The sequence below is a fragment of the Protopterus annectens genome, chromosome 3.part0 (assembly GCF_019279795.1).
Source record: "Protopterus annectens isolate FY-2018-M chromosome 3.part0, PAN1.0, whole genome shotgun sequence".
NCBI classification, from domain to species: domain Eukaryota; kingdom Metazoa; phylum Chordata; order Ceratodontiformes; family Protopteridae; genus Protopterus; species Protopterus annectens.
This window is the reverse complement of record NC_056731.1, coordinates 390,352,714-390,377,420: the sequence shown is the minus strand read 5'-3', so window position 1 is coordinate 390,377,420 and position 24,707 is coordinate 390,352,714. Positions and strand designations below refer to the sequence as shown.

The 24,707-nt window shown below is 42.5% G+C and overlaps 1 protein-coding gene across 2 annotated transcripts in view; it reads right to left on the bottom strand.

Moving 5' to 3' along the window:
• Positions 1–24,707, bottom strand: part of VPS41 (VPS41 subunit of HOPS complex) — a 2,347,711-nt gene that overhangs the window by 761,556 nt on the left and 1,561,448 nt on the right. For both annotated transcript variants that reach the window (XM_044064839.1, XM_044064840.1), the window contains exon 12: positions 12,950–13,079. In XM_044064839.1, coding sequence (XP_043920774.1) covers positions 12,950–13,079 — 130 coding nt within the window. The remainder of the gene's footprint in view (positions 1–12,949; positions 13,080–24,707) is intronic.

Here is a 24,707-nt window from a genome sequence, read left to right as displayed (position 1 = left end):
GATAGACTCCTACTCAAGAAGACTGAATGCTGCAATTAAATTAAAAGGTGCTTCAACAAAGTATTAGTTTAAGGGTGTGCACACTTATGCAACCAGCTTATTGTACATTTTTTATTTTGTATATTTTTCCCCTAACAGATTTGTTTTTTAATTGAATTATACAGGTTATAGGTGACATTAAAGTTGCTGTAATTAAATCAAAAGGTGTTTCAACAAAGTATTAGTTTAAGGGTGTGCACACTTATGCAACCAGCTTATTGTATATTTTTTATTTTGTATATTTTCCCCCTAACATATTTGTTTTTCAATTGAATTATACAGGTTATAGGTGACATTAAAGGTGGGAAAAGTTTTGAAATTATTTATTGTGGTCTCATTTTTTTATATCACAAAAACCTGGCATTTTAACAGGGTGTGTACACTTTTTATATCCAGTGTGTGTGTGTGTGTGTGTGTGTGTGTGTGTGTGTGTGTGTGTGTGTGTGTGTGTGTATATATATATATATATATATATATATATATATATATATATACACGTATATGCATACAAAGACACACACATATATAAAATATAAATGTGTGCGTACACACGTGTGTGTATGTATATATATATATATATATATATATATATATATATATATATATATATATTGTTTCCTCTTGGGATGCATTAGCCCTTACACTAACAAAGTTAATTTGTCTATGCTATGGTAATGTTAGGGGAAGGGCATTTCTAAGGTAAGTTGTAGAGTTGGGGTTAAGGACAAGGGCAGGGTTAGCACATAGTTGTAAGGTGGAGTGGGAGGGGGGAGGAGAGAAGACCCCACTCCACTGCACTAATACATATTAACTCTAACCATACCCCCAACTTTATACCTTAATTAAAGGAAAAACCCTTCCCATAACACTACCACTAGATATGACATTTCAGACAGACACAATTCACATTTACACCCCAATTTAACCTAAGTCTAACCTTAAATGTATTCCATAACCTAGCTCTTATCCTAAAAAACACACACACGCATACATACCTATCCCCTTAACTCTGAGACTCACGCGTAACTCCTAAATCCTGTGCATTCACCAAAATATGCATTAGATTAATCTGGCACACTCAGCAAACATTCACTCACTCACTTGACCTAATGTCAAGAAAGTACAGTTTTGTACCTACCATAAATGTAGATGTCCGAACTGGATAGCATCTGCAGTCATAACAACTGTCCGTCCGTGTCAGTCCTCCAGGCAGCCCTTCAGTTCCAAGTCAGTCCGGGTCGGGTCGGCTGCGCTGATCGACACTCACCGCGACATCATCTCTGGTCTCTCGGTATAAAGCATATCAGCCGCGCCATTTTCCTCAGTGTTTTCTTGCCCAGATGCCAGAAGCCCTCTTGCAGGCTAAAATTTGTATAGATGCCAATGTTTCCAAATAGATAGAGGTAAACACAACAATAAGCATGTATGTACATATATACAAACAAATACACCATAAAGACTCCCCAACAGCTAGCTATTAGGAGGGTAAACACCTAGGAGTACCACAGAGGGGAAGGAGGGGGTAATCCTGACTGCAGATGCTATCCAGTTCGGACATCTACATTTATGGTAGGTACAAAACTGTACTATGTCCTTCATGGATGCATCTGCAGTCATAACAACTGGGTAGAATACCATAGCCAACTAGGGAGGAGGATAAAAGTAGATTATGGTGTGTTTAGGATCCTTGCAGTACAGCAGTGGCAAACCCTGCTCGGGATCTGGAATATAGAGGCAAATTATAATGCTTGGCAAATGTATGCACGGAGGTCAAGCAAGTAGTCAGCCAATAATTTGGTTGGGTTGCCTCGTAAGAAGGCTGTGGTAGTGGCTGTTGCCCTTGTAGAATGAGGTCTTATGTTCTGTGGAATTGGTTTTCCATGGAAGGAGTAACAGAATCGTATGCAATTTCCTATCCATTTGGAGATTGTCTGTTTGGAAATAGCTTTTCCTTCCCTTCCTGTTGCATAGGCTACAAAAAGTTGGTCAGTCTTTCTGCTATTTTTGTTCTGTCCAAGTAGTAGCGTAGCTGTTCATGTACATCCAAGGTATGCAGTATTCTTTCCCTCTGTTTTGTGGGTTGGGAAAGAAGGTAGGTAGGTGGATTGCCTGGTTTAAAGACACTCTGGATACCACCTTGGGCATAAATGTAGGATTAGTCCTCATGGACACTCTATCTTGGTGGAAGATTAGGAAGGGTTGCACTGCCATTAAGGCCTGTAGTTCTGAAACCCTCCTTGCGAAAGCAGTTTTCCATGACAGGTGTTGTAGGTCTGCTGTTGCTGCTGGTTCAAAGGGTGATAGTGTCAATTTTTCTAGCACAAAGTTCAAATCCCAAGCTGGTAATGGTGGTTTCCTGGAGGTTTTACATTCTTGATTCCTCTGAGGAACTGCCTGAGCAAAGGTGCGAAAAACAGGTGGATCAAAGCTGTATTCTGCTGAAATAGCTGATGCATGTATCTTGATGGAGGAGTAGGACAGGCCTGAATGAAGAAGTTCGCCAGATACTCCAGAATGTTAGGCATATCTATGTTTGACACATCTTTTCCTCTTTCTGTACTCCAAATGACAAACCTTTTCCATTTTCCAGCATAGTTCCTTCTTGTTGAAGGTCTTCAAGAATAATGTCTTTACTCTTTGGGAAAGTTCTGGATTAGCTGCTGCTATGTGATGTTCCATGCAGTTAAGGTTTGGATGTATGATGCTGTAGTTGTTCTGAGTTAACATCAAAGGCATCAGGGTATTGGCCACATATTGTTCGAGACATGCTCCTCAGTAGTGGGTACCAGTGTTGTCTTGGCCAGTTAGGAACTATAGGGATTATCTTGGGGCGTTCTTCCTTGATTTTCAGTAGTACCTTGTGTATCAAAGGAAGAGGTGGGAATGCATATGCTGTTAGGCCTTCCAGTTTGAAGGAGAGCGAATCCACTTTCCATGCTAGTGGGTGGAATGTCCTTGTGCAGAATTTTTGAGCTGGTGATTGAGAGGTGATGCGAATAAGTCTATCTGTGGCATTCCCCATTTCTTTGAGATGGTCTTGAAGATGTCAGTCGCTTCCATACGCATCGAAGTGAGGTGGTTTCTGCTTAATATGTCTATAGAGTATTGTCTTTCTTTATTGCCTGTAACTGGTAACTGGGATGTTGTAGCTAGGTGCCAGGTCACAGCCCCAAGGTCATTTCATAGGGGGGTATGAATAGTGCCTCCCAATGGTTTGAACTTTGCCAGTTTTTACTGCCTGCATTTCTTTTTTTTTTGATGTGATGCAGGTGAAGTTGATCCTGTGTCCACAATCCTGCACGCATTTGTCCCAGCATGTGCCCCCATCCCCTAGGTGAAAGCGTCTGTTGTGATGGTCTGGCTTGCTTGACATCTGCGAAAGGGTAGGCCTGGGTTTGACTGGCATGCCTGAGCCCACCATAGGAACTCCTACCACTGTAGTTTTCTCATATGTAGTCTGGCAAATGGAACCAAGATTATGCATGACCCAATGCAGTACTTTTTCTTGCTGTTAACTTGTTCAGTTTTGTTGTAAGTTTTTGAAGAGTGCCAAAAAGTAAGTTCAGTTGTTTTTTTGTTCTTCATTTGTTGGAATTGTTTTTGTTGCCATGTGTTTTACTGCCAAGAATGTCCTTGGGATGGTATCCTTTGTACTGGACTTTAAATTGACTGTGTGTCCCAGTGCTTGTAGCAAGTAAGTAAGTTGTGGCAAGTGTTGGCTTTGTTTTTTTTTTTTCATTTGCGGCCGCAGGCATGGGTAAGGGTCATTTAGATTCCTGTAGTCTGCAATCTGTTACTGATGCCAGGCATTTTTGGCCAGGCATCTCAGAATATGCAGTAAGCCAAGGGCAATGCTGGCAATGCTGAGAATTGATAGTGCCTGCATCCTGCAAGAAATCTATCTTCTCTTCTGCAGATGGGGGAATGGGGGACATGGCATGGCTCCTTGAGATTAGAGATAGCCAAAGACTCTTGCCCAGCATGGGAGGAAGAAGCTGCTGTAGTGTCAGCATTTTGATTTAAGGTGTCTCGGTGGTCTCCAACTTTTCTCCAACTTTTTTCCTTTCTTAAAGAATAGTCTGGAATAGAACTTCCCTCTCTCTGCTCTGTTGTCTCTTTTTCTTTCTCTCGCTCTTCTGTTATTTACTTCCATTAACTGGCGAGATTCTGTTTTTTGATTTTGGAGGTAGATTTGCATTCTTTTGAGGTAAGGTTGAGAGAGTGGTAACCTTGATCTATGGTTTGTAAAATTGTAAAATTTTTTGTTATTTTGTTGCAGTGCCAGCCAGTTCCTTGAAACTTTAGCCCTAGCCGCCTAGCTATTTGTTCCCTTATTGGTAGGCGGATTTAGGGTTACTGTGGTTGTGCTGATGTAGTGGCAGTGGCTGTGTCTGTGCCTGTGCCTCTGTTGTTGCTGTTTTACTACACTGTCTCTCCTGCACCTCCCTCCTCTGGATGGTCTCTGCCCTGGGAGCCTCTATCCTTCCCTTTGAAATTTTGTGTCAGGTCAGGGAAACCAATTTTTGGCAGGCCAGTTGCCCTGCTAACTGGGGGGTTGAACCTGCAAGAAATCTTTAACAGTTTCTGATCAAGCATCATTGAAACTCTATTGGTTGTCCATCACTTGAAAGTTAAAGCCTCTAGCTGAGAGAGAGAAGTGAAGTAGACCTTTTACCCCATCTGTCTAATGACCTTGCTTCCTTCCAGAGTTCCTTAGGGTTAGGCTTTTTAGCTAGCTACCGCCTTGCCTGGGACTGATATAGTTTTTAGGTCTGCAAGTGGGGCCTTGTAAGGGTGGTGATGAGTATCTGGCACCACCCTGTAAATCTGTCTGGGGCAGGGGGGGGGGGTAAAGAATCTGAGCGCGAGCAAAACATCATTGAAAGCATCATCCACCACAGAGAATGGTGGCCTGTGCTGGGAGGAGGTGCAGAAAGGCAAGTCTTCTTGAGTCTGTCTGCTGTTGCTATGCTTGTTGCTGTCAGCTGCGAGCATGGCAAAGGTGGGGGGAGAATTCTTCTGGTGGGGAAGCGGCTTGAATGTGTTCTTCAGCATCAGAATCTTTCTTCATGGAGAAGTGGGAGGCTCTGAGTCTGTTATGTCTGATTCATCAGCATCTTCATCAGCAGGAGGACACTGGGCTCAGGGGCTCTGGTCCTGGGTCTCTTCTCTGGGGCTGAGGAGGGCCCTATCTGGGTGAGATTATCCTCTGATTAAAGAAATTAAATCTGCATTTAGTACAGGGGGGGTTTTTATAGGGTTTGAACAGTCTTGTGGCTTTGGTTTAGCTGGAGGCTTAGGCCTGCTGGTTGGCTGCTAGAGACATGGCGTGCTGGGGTAGAGCTAGGGAAGAGACAGGATGTAGCGGTCCAAATCAAAGGGTGGATCAATAAGTGTGTAAAATTTCTGAGGTCGATTCAAGAGTTGTAGCAGGGGAGTTGTATAGATCAGTTTTTTGTAGGTAGACTTTCAGTTCGGTTTAGCTCATTCCCCTTTCCTCGATTCTCGCTGACACCGGGAGACATGGCACCCCGCCCCGCGAGGTTGCGCGTTGATCTGGGGCTCCTTTGCTGGTCTTTATTTTGATCTTTTGCACGGAGGATCCGACGGATATAAACTACAAAAAAAATCAGAAAACTGTTCCTAAAACCCAGCTGGACGTGACGACCGCATAGGCGCCGGTTGAAGCACAGGCAGCAGGCTGCTCTGCCGCGCCTGGGGCTGGGCCTGCAAAACAGCAGACAGAGGTAGTTTGTTAGGCTATGATTTGTTTTTGTTAAATTAAACAATTGTTTACTTTTTCTGACATCGAGTTCGGCAGAAAGAGTCCCGTCCCGGTTAGCTGGCTTTAGAAGTCTGATGGAGTATTCGCCTGGATGTTCCTGATCCGACCGACCCGGCACCGGCGTAACAGCTTGCTGCTCCAGCGCCCACGCAAAGAGAAAGACTGAGGAAAGGGCTGGGGGATGCTTTTGCTACCCAGACCAGCAGAGAGAGATGACGTGGTGTGACGACATCCAGCGAAAGCCGGACCCGGACTTTGGAATCCGGCCGACTGAAGGGCTGCCTGACGACAGGACAACCCAGTTGTTATGACTGCAGATGCATCCATGAAGGACATCCAGTAAATGTAAATATATGGATATATACAGATATAGACAGAGAGATATAGCTGTGTACCCATACACATATCTATCACATACAATAGATGAGTCAATAAAATTATAAGATAAGGTTCATAATAAAATAGGTTAAGGGCTGAAACAAGCAGCAAGTGCATACTGTCTGCAAAGACTATGTACAACTTGTTTAAAAATATCAATGAAGGTACCTATATTTTATGGGGACACAATAAGATGAAGCATTTAGAAGTATGGATTAAAAAGGCTTCTGTTATGATAGCTAAGGCTATATGGGATGAGACTAATCAAAAGATAATACAAAAACTGAGAAACTGGGAGGTCTTCTTTATGGATATGGAAAGTGAGATTCAAGTAGTAAAAATGTTTTTAGCCCCTTTAGTTTGATATACAGGCCAGGCATATTTTTATCAACTGGATGAGAAGTTGTGTGGATGAGAAAGGCAGTTGTGGTGGTGCAGCAGTTAGTGTTGTCGCCTCACAGCAAGAGGTTCTCTGGTTCAATTCTCAGCTGGGATGCCTTCTGTGCAGAGTCTGCATGTCCTCCCTGCAGTCATGTGGGTTTACTCTGGGTGCTCCGGTTTCCTCCCATACTCCAAAGACATGCAGTAGGTAGATCGGACATTCTAAATTGGCCGTAGGTGCGTGTGCGATTGAGTGGTACCGATGAACTACCGCTGCAGGGCTAGCCACCTGGTGGTGTAAATCTAGGCTTGAGATGACGACACCCTGACCCCATGTGCAAAATGGGAAAAAGGGGTTGAGGATGGATGGATGAGAAGTTGTGAACAATATCTACTGAAGAGTTGAAGGAATTAATCTAGGAGGGGAAGAGGGCAGGAGTTAAGTGGATTAAGCTGATCCTTCCAATAGAACAAGGTGGTTTAGGATTACCTGATTTGAAGGAATATTTTAGAGCCACACAATTATGGCTCATATACACAGCACAAGTAGAAGGTTAAAATTCGAAGTAGAAAGGGATGATGATGAAAGCTGGAAATGGGGGTTGAAGAAATAGAGAGAGAGAGTGGGATTCTTGATGCATATCCTTAAGGAGAATAATAACCGCTATACAGAATACTATAGTCATAAAGTATTAGAAAGTATTGTAAGAACTAATCCAACATGAAAATAGAGAAAGAAGATTTTGTTGATAGGGAAGACTGCAAGTAGGAGTACACAGAAAAGGAAAGAGGGGACAGGAATTTTCTGGAGATAACTGGCAAAGGAACAAAGATATTGGGAGCAAATAATTAGAGAGAGAAAGTTAAAAGAATGGGACTGCAGGCTAGACACTCCCTTCCCTACCAAGTACTGATAACAGAGTATAGGCAAAGATAAAGGGATAGGGGAATCCTACGTGAAAGACCTGCTCTGGTAAAGTTTTTAGGTCAATCTAAAACAGAAGCTGCTGTTAAGAAAGAGATAATTTGTACAGTGTATAAGATACAGTACAATAACTAAAAGAATCAATTAGAGGAGGTTAGAAAAGGTTGTAAGAGATTGGATAAGATATTTAAAGGGAAGAAGTCCGAGTTTTGGGATGAAACCTAGGTCAATGGTGAACTGTGTTTGGAAACCTTATCATTGTTAATAAATTCTTGTTGGCTTGGACTTCGTTTTTCAGTGATTTTTTGGTTTTTGGTTCGTTGGTTCTTGGTTTACATATTTACAAGGGAACAATGGAAGGACATGAGATTGGATAAGCAATTTACAAAGGAACAATTGGAAGTCATGTATGGCTCTAAAGTATGCAACAAGCCCAGAAGGTTTAGGATTTTTGCTTGCCAGTGTTTTCATAGGTATTTTTATACCCCAAGCAGTTTTCAAAGAAGTTTTCCTCAGGCAGATGGCAAATGTGGGAGTGCAACGAGTCAGCAGATTTTAAAAATTCCTTAGAGTATTCTGTCAGATATAATACGCAGTGAATCTAGAACATACCAAAAACTCAAACGAGGTGCGACGCCCACGCCCTGGCCCAGCAATCAGGGAGCCTCAATCTTCACCATTAACACCAGAGAGGGCGTCTCATATAAGAGGAAAGGATAACAAATACACACAGTAAAGTGCAATTTCCCTTAAGTGCACACAGAGAGCACAGTCAGTCTGGGGCTGGTTGCTCCCTTGCTTCCCAGGTCCCCAATAAAACTCCCCACTGGCAGAGCTATAGGGTCTAGATCTCAGCATAGCTGGCAAGCTAACCTCCCTCTGTACAACCACTGCTTCGTGTCCCTGCCCAAGTAGTTGACACACACACACACACACACACACACACACACACACACACACACATTTTGAGATAAGTATTTATACAACTTCACAGACACTCCTGGGAAAGGCTGACACAGCTTCTCCAGCTGTGCCCCTTTACCCAGACTATACGGTAGTAATTACTGCCACCACCAGCTAATAATTATCAGCTACCCAAAGGCCCTTAAAAGGGTGTCCAATTATTACTGTGCAATATTATTATCCAATTGGTAAATGTGACTAATCAGTCAAGGATTATTAGAGTGGCCTTGTACAATAAACTCTAATATGAAATGTACTCTAGAGCTTAACTTGTCTCTACACAAACCAGCCACAAGTAAAAGGTTTTAAAAATATTTAATAATAAATACTAAAAACACAAGACAATACTACTACACCACAGTGCTATTCAAGAGTTGAGATCACACAGAAACTTAAAATAATTCAGTAGTACAGTTCTGACATACCAGAAAAAACACTTAGTCTAAACTTTATCGTTCTAGCTATTTCTACAAGAAAACACACTTCAAAGATAACTTACTCAAGACAACAGGTAGAGTGCTGATGAGATGGATGTCAAGACAAAAATGCTTAATCTCTGGTTCTCACTGTTTAAATTGAAACTCCAGTTCTGATAAACATTGCATCATCTTTTTCACACTTCCTGGAGTTTCCAGGCTACACATTAACTGCATTTACATTCTTTTACACTTAGAGCAATAAAGGACATTCCACATGTAAATTCTGGTCAATACCTTTAGCCTTAAAACAATAGGCAGGATGCTTACTCCAGACTCACTGACTCCAAATTCTGACTTCAAAGGACATACAAAACATAATTTTAATTTCAAAGAACATTTGAAATGCTTGGCTTAGTTTTCCTTACAACAGATGGCAATGTTGCCACATTGTTGAAACAGCATTTCTTTACATTTAAGACGCACGCCTGTATTTTACATTTATAGTTACAAATGCCAGAATTATGTATCAAATTCTATTTGACTAGGCTGGCAGCCTTCACCCTTCTCTACCAGTCTTCACACAAGGTCACAAGGTTAAAGGAATGAGTACACTTTATTTACTGAGTGCTTCAGTCTCAGAAATAACAAGACTTCATCAGAATAAACATACATGTATTAAGCCCAGCTTTTAAATTTTTTCCTTCCCATCACATGCTTCTGCCAAACAATCAGAATGGGCTCCCACTCAGTAGTTTAAAAACACGTTAAAAACATTTTTGCACATTAAACATTTTAAAATGAATTCACAATATATAAATGTACATTAGGACCATCAATTGCATTATTATCTAAAAAATTGTGTCCTTAAATGTAAATCTGTTGGTTTTCTGTAAAATAATGTTTTAGATAGTAATGCAGTTGATGGTCCTAATGTACAGAAGTGGGATTTTTGGAAAAGGGAAGGAGCAAATTACACAGATCTAAATGGAAATTGTGGGAATAATACATGCAAAGTAATGTTCAGGAGGAGGAGTGATGATTACAAGAAGGTAGGAATTGAGCAATTTACTAATGGTGGACTAATGAGAATTATAAAAAAGAACATATGTGATGTATAATTAAACAGTGCTGCTGCTTTCCATCACGATTGTTGATGTACTGTGCGCATGACTATGGGACTTGTGTTCCCACAGAAATCAAGCACCGTGGACCCAAACAGGTGGCAAAACAGGCTTTAATGACAAGTCCACCACAATACGAATAGTGACACAAGTATTACACAGGAAATCCACTGCAGCACAAAAAATATTAACGTTCACACTGTCCAAACTCGTTTTTGTCATCAACTTCATCAGATAACCAACAAATCAATTGTCATTACTTTTATATATCAGTTGTAGACATTTAAACCAATCAGATGACATATCTTGTTAGACAAAGCAATTAATATATTTGTAATTGGTAACATTAAAGTGCTGTGCAATAATAAAAATAGATACTCTTACAAACATAAAAGTAACTTAGTAAATTATGAAGTGTCCCTGTCACTGAGTAAATATGATGTGTTCCCACACTTACACACAGTGCATCAGTGCTGTTCAGCAGAAACAACAGAGAAAAGGAGAATCTCTTATGCTGTTTTTCCCCTGCCAGTCTTAATGCAAGAAACCTAGACAAAAGCCAATATTTTGGGAGGGAACATTGGCTCAACTACAGGACAGATTTTATTGCTCTTATAAACTTAGAAAGTTACAGGAAAAACAGGTTTTGTGTTAGTGTGCATTTTCTGAAAGATATAAAGCCTAAACCTCAAATGTCTGTCATTATTTAATGACTTCAATCCCTAGTGTCTTGCCAGAAAACTACAATTTTTATGAGGAAAAGACATGAAGCAGAAATCTGGACAGGCTGCAAGAATCTGGACAGCTGAGAGGTATGAGAATCTGCCGAGAGTTTATGAGGGACAGCACAAAAATACAAGAAAGATCAGCTCAGTTTTTGTTTCTTTAGTTTTGTAGACCGTACCTGACTTTTCTTGTATTTTGTTCTGTCCTCCATTGCATATGCCAAAAGAAACATCTGGCTGCTCCATGGTACTTCAGTGGACAGACTTTTTTCTATTGGTATATGCTCGACTTACAACAGGCACACTGGCTGGGCTGTCCAATCAGTGTGCATGTTTCTGAATGGCAATGAGCCTTTATTGTATAATTTGTTGTTTGTATATTAAAGTGGAAGACAAATGTAAATGTGGCAAGCCTAGTACTAGATAACTTCTGCAAGAAAAGCTCCATAGTACTTTCATGACTCATTGTAAGACAGTACATTTGTAAGGTATGGGCTTATAGATAAAGCCTACCTTCAAATTTTTATTAAAGATGTTCTTGAATGGTTGATGGACTTCATAATTATATGGTTCGATCAATATTAATTGGAAGACAATAAGAGGTGAATTGTGCTAAAAAAAGAGTTAGTATCATAAAGAACACTGTACATTTGAGAGCATATGTTTCTTCTTTTGCAGTGCAGGTCAGGGAAACCTGCCCATAGGGAACATCAACATTGAAAAGGGACATGTAGAAAAGGACCTGATTCATACTTGGCACAAACACATGCCTGAGTCTGATAACCTAGATGCAGCATCAGAACAGTCAAAACTCCAGTAGGATAAATGAATATTCACTGAGGAAGCCATCATAAGAATTCTTTCCAGACACTCCACACCAGAGTCAGGACAATCTGCCAGCTTTTTCAGAGGACAGTCTACAAGGGAGGACCAGATTTAGGAGAATGAGGGAGGTAGCTAAGAGACCTGAGGCACAAAATGGTACAACATTATTTATTTACAGTCTATCAAGTTAGAAAGAGGATGTGGTCTCTGGCACCCATGCTCTGCTAAACAGATTATTCATAACACATTTGAACAACAGTAAAACAAAATAAAAACATCCAATCTCCCAAGCTTTCTAAAAGGTCCACCTGGTGTGGCAGAACCCATGGAAGTATTCTCAGCACTGACAAGGAAGTCTTCCTCAACCTGGGGGAAGACGAAAAGGGCAGAATGCACAGTGCAAACACACCAGACCTAGAGCCGTTATATGCTCAAGGGTTTGATGACTGGCAATAAAACCCCAGTAGTGCCCACAAAACTGACTGCCAGTGATCCCCTTTCCTGCTACTTTTGTGTCAGCCAACAATGAATACAAGATACGCTTGATCCATCAAGAGACACAGAAAGGTTAATGGGACATAAAGAACTGGAAGCTGTTTCACAGATGGACTTTGAAAGAAGGTGCTTTTACTAATACATAGCCTCCAAATCCCTTACTCTCTCTTCTTTTAACAGGTTTTGGCCCTCGATCACATACAGGACCATCCTGCTGCACTGGCCAACCTTTACAGATATCATCTTGAGTAATATGATTTAGGGTTGTAGCTTCTTGTGCATCTTTCTAGAGAAAGCTTAAGTGAAGTGTTGATATTTATGGCACTTGTACAGAGGGGTTGGAGTTGGCTCAGTTGTTAAGGTGTTTACCTCACAGACAAAAGGTACAGGATCTGATTCTTACCTCTGGGTTGGGAAATGGCTAGGCTTAAAATGACCCACAAGGGCAGATAGCCTAATACTGTCTTATGACCTATGATCCTATATGCTGTGTGCCTTTCCTAGGCAATACAATGAGTACCTGCCTTATGCTATGTGCTTTCCAGGGCAATACAGTCAGTGCTGCTGGATGCCCTGGTTGTGACATGGTGTTCGCAGGTACGATTCAAATATCTCTGCTTTCTACACACTGACTGTGAGAAGTTACCAGTGATGTACTTTACCAATAAGATCCAAATTACACAAGCAGCAAAAAAAATGGTGATCCTGAGGACCTGGTGCACCTTCCTGTCCTAAAATGTGGTATCAAGACATGTACTGGTGAGAGGTGCCTGCACTTATGAGTACAAATCTGCAGATTTCAGAACTGCATTCACCAGAGGATATCAGAAAACAAAATTCCAACTTATCCCCAATGCAGAAAGCCTTCAAAGTCATATCTTTCAAATACTTACCTAAAGAATAGTCTCTGCACTCGTTTCCTTGGAAGCCTCTTACAGTTAGAGCATCAGAAGAGATTTCTTCACATGATTCAGAAAGTGGTTGGACAATATCAAGTCTTGGCCTTGCATGGTTCTGCTTTTCCTACAGAAAACAAAATCAGGAAAATATTTTCAGTAAAATCTTCAAAGTATATTAAAAAAGATTGGTACAATTAGCAGAAACAACAGACACCTTTCTTACCACATCAACTGATCAAGGACAGGCTTCTCTTTGCTGGATCCTTACTTGGGTACTCCCACTCCTTCAATTACCTTTAATAACTATTTTGCATCTTTTTTCAGCAAAATTCCATACTCAAGGACACTGACATCAGTCAAATAAGCATGGTCATCCCAAGAGCCTCGGATTTTGTCCCCAAGTCATCAATGAACACTTTCCTACAAATCAAGGAACAGCAATGCAGATTTGACATCATATCACTAGGCAAATACTGCAAAAATATATACTCAAGACCAACAGCAGCACTTGGTAGAAGACCACTCATGTATAGGAGAAGGAAGGAGGACATCTGGATCCGATCAAAAAGGATCTGCTCATAGACCAACTGATACAGTAAGAACATACCTGTTATAATGTACAATGAAGATTTTTCTTGATAAGTCCTTGTCTAGGACTTCAGTGTGTGAAGAGAGCAACTGGAGGATTGCATAAGCACAAAGTTCAACCAACCAAATCCTGGTTGGAACAATAATCCTTGTTGAAAGTGTCCACAGATGGTCAAGTGGCTGCAGCACAAATGGCTGCAAAGACACATCTTTGAAGAAGCCACTCTCCTGGTGAATTGGGCTCTGAATGCAGCATTTGCTAATGGACTGTTAGCTTAATGATGGCAAAAGATAATGCTGCTGACAGTCCACTTAGTCATTATCTGCTTGGCAACACCAAGCAATTATTTTCTTGATGCAAATGAGATGAACAAAATGGCCCATTCAAGTTGCCTTGTGCACCCATGCCAATGAACACCTATCTGACTATGCACATAGGTTAATAGGTGTGTGTTAGGCTAATGGCCCTGGAGCCCTTACAAGCCTAGCCCATAGGATTACCCTGGCATCGTGCCATCAACATTATAAAGGACCCCCTCTCTCTTAGCTTCTGCCACAAGAAAATGAAGTTAAAAATCTGGTTAAGGGAAAAATAAAAACAAAATCCCCTTGTACCTTAATCCTTGTGGAAAACCAAGTGTGGATCTCTACTTATAAGGACTGCAGCTCTGAGATACACTGCACGGAGTGACAGTAATTAAGATAAAGGTTTTCCATGAACAGAATTTGAATGTTCCTTGGATAATCAGTTCATGTGGTGGGCAGGCAAGAGTTCTAACCTTGAAGTACAGATCCTGTAGGGGAAGGTCTTCTAATGCTTCACTACTTGGTGTCGCAACACAGTTTTGCGATCCCCACAGTAATGATACTGAGAGACAACTGATATGTGAACCTTGACTTTAAAATACCTGAAGTCAAAATCATATTAGTGCTGAAAGAATGTCAAAATTACCTGCAAGCTAACCGGCTAATGTGGTACAGGTTACTCCAGACAGAGACCCCTTTCCAACTGGCTGCATAAGCCTGCCAGGTTGAGAGGTTCCTAACAGATTTGATCACATCTGAGTTACCAACTGCTAAATATGGTTGAATATAAGGGTCGCCCCATTAGAAGTCAGGCCCTGAGGTGGAGCTGGCTGTCCCCTCCAACAAAATGCCATCATTGTCAAGGACCAGAAGAATCCTTGCAGCATGAAAGTATGCCCTTTGCAACTGTCATGAGATGACTAGAATAGGTTTTGGTACTTCTTCCCCAAAGTCTGCAATAAGGATTGGAATGAGCAGAAATAATGTGAATGAACACAGAAAATTCCCATGTCAAACAACAAAATGAAAACTCCAGCAAAGCTAGAACTTCCAATAAGTGACCTCCCAAACCTCTTCTAATGCTTAGTCAAACACTCTGCATGTGATGTGCCGATGAGGTCATAACAAGGCCGAAATATGCATATCCACGGCTAGTGGGATTTGGCTTTATTGGCCTGAAATTGTCCATTAAAATGACGAAACAAGTCATGGGCATTCAGAATTGCCAATTAGCTGAAACACCTGATGTTCATAAGACTCATTTGCATATATCCCATGTGCCTCTAATACAAGAGGTTTGGGAGGTCACTTATTGGAAATTCTAGCTTTGCTGGAGTTTTCATTTTGTTTTTACTGATTGGTTTTTCAGTGACCTTCTCACTCATTCTTTTTGTTTGCTGTTTGGGATATTTTTGAAGTGACCCTACTGATAATGGACATCAGCTGGGTATAACAGCCCTGTGTTTCTAATGGTTAGTCAAACACTCTGCTTGTACTGTGCAGATGAGATCATAACAAGGCTGAAATAAGCATATCCACAGCTAGTGGGGGTTTGTCTTTATTGGCCTGTAATTGTCCATTAAAATAACGAAACAAGTCATGGGCATTCAGAATTGCCAATTAGCTGAAACACCTGATGTCCACAAGGCTCATTTGCATATATCCCATGTGCCTCCGATCCAAGAGGTTTGGGAGGTCACTTACTGGAAGTTCTAGCTCTGCTGGGGTTTTCATTTTGTTTTTACTGATTGGTTTTTCAGTAACCTTCTCACTCATTCTTTTAGTTTGTTGTTTGGGATATTTTTGCAGTGACCCTAATGATAATGGACATCAGCTGGGTATAACAGCCCTGTGTTTCTAATGCTTAGTCAAACAATTGCTTGTGCTGTGCTGATGAGGTCACTTATTGGAAGTTCTAGCTTTACTGGAGTTTTCATTTTGTTTTTACATGTCAAAGAACAAGGAACACATCACATTGTTAGCTACTCTTTCCCTGCTGACCTAAGCAGAAAAATGGGTGGAGTAACAGCTTTATGAGGAACTCCAAGCCTTGCAGTATTTGCCTTGCAGATAGCAAGGTTTTTGTGGCCATTAGTCTGAAGTAAGTTGTCAAATGAATTTGCTTTTCTGGCGTGAGGAAAGCCATCTGGGAAATTGTGTTCAACCTTGCTCCCAGGAATATTACTTGTTGACAGGGTACAAGATGTGATTTCTTTTCAATTATGGTGTACCCCAGACAAGTTAGCACCTTTTGGACAAATGCCAGATGATTCAAAAGTATGTCCTGGCTTTCTGCCTGAAATAGCCAATCGTCCAGGTATGGGTATATTTGAATATTTTTTTGCCTGCAAAATGCAATGACTGGAGCTAGGCACTTTGTAATACCCTGGGCACAGTAGATAAGCCAAAGGGCAGTGCAGAGAACTGATAGTGCATGTAGCCTGCTTTGAAGCATAGGTATCTTCTGCAAGCTTCCCTGATTGGGATGTGCAGGTAGGCTTCCTTTAAATCCAGTGTTGCCAACCAGGCATCCTTGCCTAGCATAGGAAGCAACTGGTGAAGAGTTAGCATCTTGAATTTTGGGATCACCAAAAAGGTGTTTAGGATATAAAGGTCCAGGATAGGACATGTCTTTTCTGGGTACCAGGAAAAGTCTTGAGTAGAAACCTTGTCCCTTTTCCTCTTCTGGTACAGGTTGAATTGCCCTTATGCTTAAGAGAGAGAGTACTTGCTTTTGAGCCTCTGCCCACTGATTTGGGGGTAGATCTGGCCAACCGTTTGGGGTTAGTAACATGTGGAAGTGAAATCTGTATCATTGGGAAACTATATTAAAAACCCATTTGTCCTGGGTAATGAGTTCCCAGTTTTTTGCCTGCAGAGCAATCTTTCCCCCTAAAGGAGCAGTCAGTTGAGAAGTGCTTAGAAGTTTTAAAGTTAAGTCATTGAGAAAGCTTACGATAGGGGGGAGTCTTAGTACTCCCTGATTTGGAAGTGGGAGCCCCCGACTGCTTAGTCCTGTGCGTACCCTGGGACTGAAGCCTGGGTGTTCTGCTGGTTCTAGGTTTGGACTGAGAAGGCCTGGAAGAAGCAGGAAATGACCAATTCTTATAGGGCAATGCCTACTAAATCTTGGAGGCTGTACTTGTAGGAAATATTTAACAGTTTGCATAGATTTAGCTTTTTCCTCCATCTTTTTAAGTACTACTTCTGCTTTGTTGCCAAACAGGCGGTCCTGATTTAAGGGAGCATCCAGCAATTTAGCTTTAACATAATCTGGCAAGGATTGCCCCATAAGCCAAGCATGCCTTCTAAGTACAGACCTAGTGAAACAGGCCTGCAAGATGCCTCTAGTGAATCAAAACCACATTGCAAAGTACGTTTTCCAACTTGTTCAGCAGAATGCATTAAATCCTGTAAATCCTTATTTTCAGCACAGTCAGGAATCAACATCATTTTCTGTTTAAGCAATGATACTTTAACATATGAAACTGGCAGTTTAAGGCCCTAATGGCCAAGGTTGCAGAAGTGTATACCTTCTTGCCCCATCTATCCAGTGCCCTGTAATCTCTATCAGAGGGGGTAGGATTTTTGGCAGTAGTAGCCTTAATGCCCCTGGGTCCCTGTGAAATGGTCTCAGGATCCGCAGTAGCATTTTTAAAAAGAAACTTGTGAGAGTCAGGAACTCTGTAATATCCATCAGGTTTTCTGGGAGCAGGAGGTAAAGAGTCAGGGGCCAAGCTAAATTCCGAAAAGGCATCATCAACAATGTCTAGTACAGGAGGGATAGCTAAAGTCCTGTGTTGGGGCAAGAGTAAGAAATCCCTAAGCCTCTTTTTAGAATCAGAGTAATCATGGCTTTCCCAGAGAAAATGCTCCCTAAGAGTATGTAAGGTTTCACCAAAAGAGAAATCCTCTGGGGGGAAGCAGAGGGAATAGAGTTCTCTGCATCAGAATCCTCATAGGTAGATAAGGGTAAAATCTGGTCATCATAGGAAACAGAAATTTCAGAAACCTGATCAGAAGTATCATAAGCAAATTCAGTCCTAGGTCTCATAGAGGGGGAAGGTTGGCTTCCCCTGATTAAAGTAATAAGGTCTTCAGCCATTCTTATCATTTGTTTTTTAGGCATAGAGGCCTGACCATGCAGTCTGGGTGTCATTTTTCTAGGCATGGTTCGAGTTTTAGGCCTTGAAAAAGAAAATGGCATCAGTTTAATATGCAAGTCAGTAGGCCTGAATACACCAGCAGAAGCCGGTGCCTGTACAGCGGCTCAAGACCCATCCAAGGTAGAGACATCCACAGGTTCCACAGCTGAAGCATCTCACGGCATGCCGGACTACGAATGGGTCTCAGTAAAGGCCTGCGAATATGAAGTAGCAGGTATCAGGGGCTGCGAAAGCACCTCAATGAGTTCCGGCAAACTGGCGACTAGCTTAGGAGCAGCATCGTCGGCAGCTTTGGACCTAGGCTGCCTGTTGCTGTCTTTATCTATGCATTTTTTCGGAATGTCAGTATTCGGGTGGCTTACCGAAGACATATCTGGATAACTGAACCGAGTACCAAAATATTTAGAAGCGTAAATATACCGACGATGAATAGTTTGTTGTTTAAATAAGGCACAAAACCGACAGCGAGGTACATCGTGGTCAGGGCCTAGGCAAGGAATATAGTATGAATGAAAATCTTTATGAGGTATTTGCTTTCCACAGGGAATACAATTAGTGACTTTTACTGACATCGGTTTAGAGCAAGAAAAAGTTTCCCCAAGGGGGTACTTAGCTTTAGTTAAAGACTTCGGTTCTGAAACTCGAAAATGAAAATTTCAGGAGTCGGCTGACCAGCACTTGCGAACTGCTTCTGCTTCGGGCACCGCACAGCAAGAAAGACAGATGTAATGGCGTCGGCTGCATGCTTTATACCCCTGACTACTTGACATCATGGAAGATGAGACAGCAACTGACGCAGGACCCAAGACTTTGATAATCAGGCCGACTGAGGGCTACTGCAAGCAGATAATCCAAATGTGATGACTGCAACAGTGAAACATGAAGAACATATGGAAATTAACCCATACGCCACTAGATGGGTAGCCAACTGGCTCACCGACAGAATGCATACAGTCAAGGTTGGGGATTCCACCTCTACTAGCAGACCAGTTACCAGTGGTGTACCACAAGGATCTGTGCTGGGCTCCCTACTGTTAGGAATCTATTTCTCAGAAGTCCAGGAAAAAATAGATGGCCTGTGGCTTACCAAGTTCGCCAATGACTGCAAAGTGGGTACAATCATCGAGTCCCCCAACGATGCTGACATACTACAAAAAGGGCTTACACAGACAAATTATTGATGCCAAAGCCACTGATTTAAACTAAATGAAAAAAAAAGTGCTATCATCCCTTTCGGCACAGGGGATGTTCCTGCAAATTACAATATTAACAGTACCTCTCTTAGCCCAAACCCTGTGGTGAGAGATTTGGGAACACAGGCTGATAACCTTAACTTCGATCACCATGTATCCACAGTGGTAAGGACGGCCTTCTATGTTGCACATCTTATAAGTAAGAGCATTGTACCCAGAGCAAAAGATGTTACAACTTCCTTGTACTCAGTCCTTCATCAGACCACTAAGAGAGTACTTCTGTATGTACCTCACCAGACACCTGCAGCAGCTGGAGAGACCTCAGAGGTTTCTCACCAAGAAAGTTCAGGGCCTTCAAAACATGACCTACATGGACAGACTGAAGGCCTTGTCACTGTACTCTGTACCTTACAGGGTGCTGAGAGGCAACTTGTGCCTGGCCTACACAGCAGTCTCGGACCCTGCTCTAATGGAAATGCTGCATATCCGCAAGTCAAATGGGACAAGATTCACTCACTCTAGGGATCTCAACCTAGCCTGCAACATTAACAGGACATGTTGGAGAGACAGCTATGTCTCCCACAGATTGCCACTCTTCTGCAGCAAACTCCAATTAATGTAAAACAGAGGTCCTCAACAATCCTATTTAAGCATAAGTTAGACAACTGGATGGGAGAATGTAAATTTACCCTGGGGGTCATCTATGTCTTTCTTGGATAAGGGCAGTAAGTGCTGTTCGGAGACTCGTGCTGCAAATACAGACCATACAACTTGGTCAATAAGGGAACAAGGGTATAACATGGCTAGCCTTATAAAGTCTCTAGGGCCGATACCCTAGTAACCGTCTATGAACCTATTTCATCTTTTTGGTTTAAATTCACCTATCCTTAACCATTTGTGCATCAGATGTTGGTTTACATGTGGTTGTTTTAAGAGATGTTTACACCTGAAACTATATTTGTTGTATTTCCAATTTTCTCTTTTTTTCTTTATATTACTTCATTTTTTTCCCATTTTCAGCTGCTCTCATACTATTATTTATTTCAAAAGTAGCTACTAGGCTTGAAGACCAGAGGACCACTGAGGAGCCTAGCCCAAATTCCCAGTTGCCCATAAGCATTGTCGGCTCAAGGTCTCACAGTATGCAAGTGAGGTTTGAGGAAATCAACCCCTGTAGCACTGGAACTACAGCTAACAGAATTAACTCCCTGTGCTAAATGACTGGCAATCTAGCTTGATTTCCTATTCTATTCCTTTCTGAAATGCTTCTGTTAAACTAAGCAGAGGTGTTACCTTAGACTTCTCTTCATGCTTTACAACTTTCATTATATTTGGATCTGATGAGGTTAGCAAATATGTTTGCAGACGTATGCATGTAATCTGTTTTGAGGATGTCAATACCTCCTTCACACCAAGGGATATATAAATAAGTTCACAGGTAAGTACTAGGCTATCTGCCCATGGGCATTTATAAGACTAGCCAGAATGTGTTGGCTTTCGCTACCCCCTTAGATTAGTTCCCTGTGCCTCTGTCCAGTAGAGTCATTAGTTCCCTGTGCCACTGTCCAGCAGAGCCAATGCAGTGATCCCCGGGGGAAATTCTCTGTTTCCCATCCACCCATCAAGGTTTCTCTTGAAGAGTGTTAGTGAGGGGCTCTGCCTGATGTATATTGCAATCCTGTTCCAAAGCATGGGGGAGTCTCTGGGATAGGAATCTATCCCACCAGCATGTCCTATTTATTGTTGTGGTGAGCTTTATATCTCTAAAGCATGTGGCTCTCCGGGATTTGTTTTTTTTTTTAGGTGGAGCATGTCCATCAATTCTGGGTTGGACATGGCCTTGTATGTCAGGCAGAGATCACCTCTGAGTAAGCGGCATGCAACCGAGTACAGCTGGAGTTTCTTGAGTCGGGCTGCATAGGGCATCTGTTTGAGGCCAGTAATCCTCTTGGTGAGGTACTTTTGTGGTCTTTCCAGCTGTTGCAGGTGTCTTGTAAGGTACATCCCAAATGGGGTGTTGTATTCTATGATGGGTCTAATGAGTGATGAGTAGGGAGGCACAATAACCTCTTTTGTTCTAGATGCGAACCCTTTTGTGATTAGGTGGACCACATAGAAGGATTTTTTAACCATCTTGGCAATATGGTTATCAAAGGAGAGATTACTATCTACTTGGGTCCCCAGATCCCTTATTACATTTTCTGTATTTAGGGGACTACCACCTATGTGGCAGTTCGTGCTTACTTTGTTTTTTCCAAAGGGGATGACTATGCACTTTTTGGCATTTAGCTTGAGGCCATGATTTTGACACCAGGTATCCGTCTCAGTGAGACCCATCTGGAGGGTGTCTGTATCAGCCGGAGAGTCAATTATGGCCCCTAGTTTGCAGTTGTCTGTGAACTTGGTCAGCCATAGTCCTCCTATGCTTGCCTGTACCTCTGAGACGTATACACCGAACAGGAGGGGTCCTAAGACTGAGCCCTGGGGGACGCCACTTGTAACCAGTTTATAGTCGGACGTAAAGCCTGCAACTCTTACCATGTGGGTTCTATCCATGAGCCAGTTGGCAACCCATCTCGTGACGTAGGGGTTTATGTTCAAGCTGGTGAGCTTGTCTATAATACTAGAATGGGGAATGGTGTCGAAAGCCTTTGCGAGGTCTAGGTAGGCTGTGTGGACCTCCTTTCCCTCGTCTAATGCCTTGGTAACTGTCTCAAAGATGTCCACCAGGTTTAGGAGGCATGATGTACCCTTAACAAAGCCAAACTGGGTAGGGTCCAAGGTTTGGAGGTTCCCAATGTCTCTGTTAATGAGTTCCATGATGATGTGTTCCATAGCCTTGAAGACCAGGCTAGTCAGGCTTATAGGGCGATAGTTCCTGGGGTCCATTGTGGCTCCACCTTTGTGGAGCGGGATAACTGTTGCTGTGCACCACTCTGTGGGCACGTAGCCTGTAGAGAGGCTGAGTTTGAACAGTGTGTTTAGGTGAGGGGTAAGTTCATTTTGCAGCTCTTGTAAGACACAGCCTGGGACACCGTCCAGTCCCATTGAAGCTGTGTTTTTGGCTTTGGATAGGGCTGTTTTAACCTGTGTGTCGGTGACTGATGGGGCCCTACATTCTTCTGGTACAGTTATGGGCCCTTTAGGGGGTGAGAGGGGGGTGAAGTTTGCACTAAACCTGTCTGCCAGAATGTTGGCAATATCAGTCGGTTCAGTGTATTTTGTGCCATTCTGGACTAACTCAGAGCAGATCTCAGATTTTCCACTTAGTTTGTTAACATAGCTAAAGAAGGCTTTGTGGTTATCTTTGGAGTCATTGGCAATTTTTCTTTCAAAACTAGCCTTGGATGATTTAATGAGGGATCATAGTTTTTTGCGGATACTGATCAGGGATGTCTTTCCTTCTTGGGATTTTACTCTTTTCTGTACTAGTTTCCTCCTTCTGTTGTATAGCTTGTTTATGGCAGGGGTCCACCAGACTGGTTTCCTTTTCTTGGAGGAGTGAGTCCTGGTTTTACTTGAGATAGCACGATCCATGCATTCCTGCAGATGCTCATAGAGTGCCTTTGTAAAGGTTTCAGCAGCTTGGATAGCATTGTCCTTTATCATGGGGGCTGTGAACATTTCCACCTCGGTCTTGAGTAACGTGAAGTTTGCTTTTGAAACGTTTTTCATGGTGGTTTCCTTGATTGGGGGTGGGGGCAGAATGTGGATATCCAGAGTGATTAGTCTATGGTCTGATCTAACCAATGAGGGGTTGACCTCCGGTGTGAAACACCGGTCGCCCATGCTGGTGATGACCAGGTCCAATATGTTGTTCCCTCTGCTGCGAGTGTTGACCAGTTGATCCTGGGCATTTGAGTTTATAAATTCTAGGAAGCGTTGGGCAAGTGAGTTAGTACTTGAGTAGTTCTCCCAGTTTATGTTTGGGTAATTGAAATCACCCAGTATTAGGGTGTTTGGTAGGACCTTCATATTTCCCAGTGTCTCCAGAAATGTGGAATGGGGGTCCTGGGCCATGGTCAGTGATTTGTAGCAAGCTACAATTTGGATTGCAGTTTTGCCCGTTGTTAGTTGCACATGGATGATCTCTGATGCATTGTCCTGCGCCACTAACCTGGAGGTGTGGGTATCCTTGATGAATATGGATACACCCCCGCCTTTTGTGTTTTGGTCCTGGTTCTGTGGCCGAAAGGTATGGCATGCGTTATAGCCCAGTAGTGTTGGGGTGCTCTCAGGAGCCTTAAACCAGGTTTCTGTTACTGCACAGATGTCAATGTTCTCCATACTGAGGAGTGCCTCGAATGCGTGCATTTTGAGGTTTAGACTTCTGGCGTTGAGTAGCATTACCCTCAGTTTTTGGTTACTTGTGCTATTTATGGTGGTGGATTTGTCTTTTGAGCCTTACCTAAAAAAGGCACTATGGGGGTGGCAAGAGCCTTGGCCAGTATTTGAAAGCCTAAGGGTGACAGGTGCAAGCCATCTCTTGCGAAGCAATGTGGCCTGTCGAGCATGTCATCCCAGGCGGACAGATACTGGATCCCCTTTGAATGACACCAGAAACTTAGCCAATTGTTGAAATTGATCATTTTTTCTTTATACTGTGGCATCATTCTTGGTGAGGGCAGGATGCTACTCAGGGTCAGGGTCATACAGGCCTCGGCTACATGATCAGAGAGCTCTTCCATGTCTCTTTTCATGTAGTCCAGGGAGGTACGTCTTAGGTCATTCACACCAACATGGACAATGACAGAGTTGTATTTGTACTTGTTCTGGAGTGACCTGAGTGCTTGCGTTATGTGGCGGATCCTGGCACCCGACAGGCAGCTAACTGTAACCTTCTCCTTGTCCAGCCTAGTTAGTGGGACATCAGTGTGCCTGACTACAGGGTCGCCTATTACTAGTGTGTTGGGTATGTTATTTTGCATTAAGGGCTGTGATTGCGTGGCACACTGATATGTGAAGTATGTGTTTCATGGTTGGTGATGGGGTGTGGAGGTTGCTTGGATGTCTGCTTTGGAAGTCTCTGTTGCTTTTGCAGATTTTTATTTAGAGCCTCCGAGTATGTTTTCATGTATTCATGTGCATTATTTGCCGGTATTGGTTTATTAGGTCTATGTGAGACTGGTGGTGTGTTGCAAGTATTACCCTTCTCCTCTTGACTGTCAGTTCCAGTCCTGGGTTGACAGAGCTTTGCCTCCAGTTTGGCTGTACAGTTGCATCTCTCGCATATATTAGTGTTTGGTGGTAGGAGGAGAGGGTTGTCTGTGTATATGAGGCAGGTGTAACATTGCCTCAAAATGTACAGATTCACCTGTTGGACTGGAGAGTACACCGGAAAAGTACAGTTTTGTACCTACCATAAATGTAGATGTTCGAAGATCCACATTGCTGCAGTCATAACCTGTGGGTAGTCCGCTGTCCTCGGTCGGCCCGAATACCAAAGTGTTAGGCTGCGGTCATGGTCGCTCAGATCTGCGCCAGCACGCCGTGGCGCCA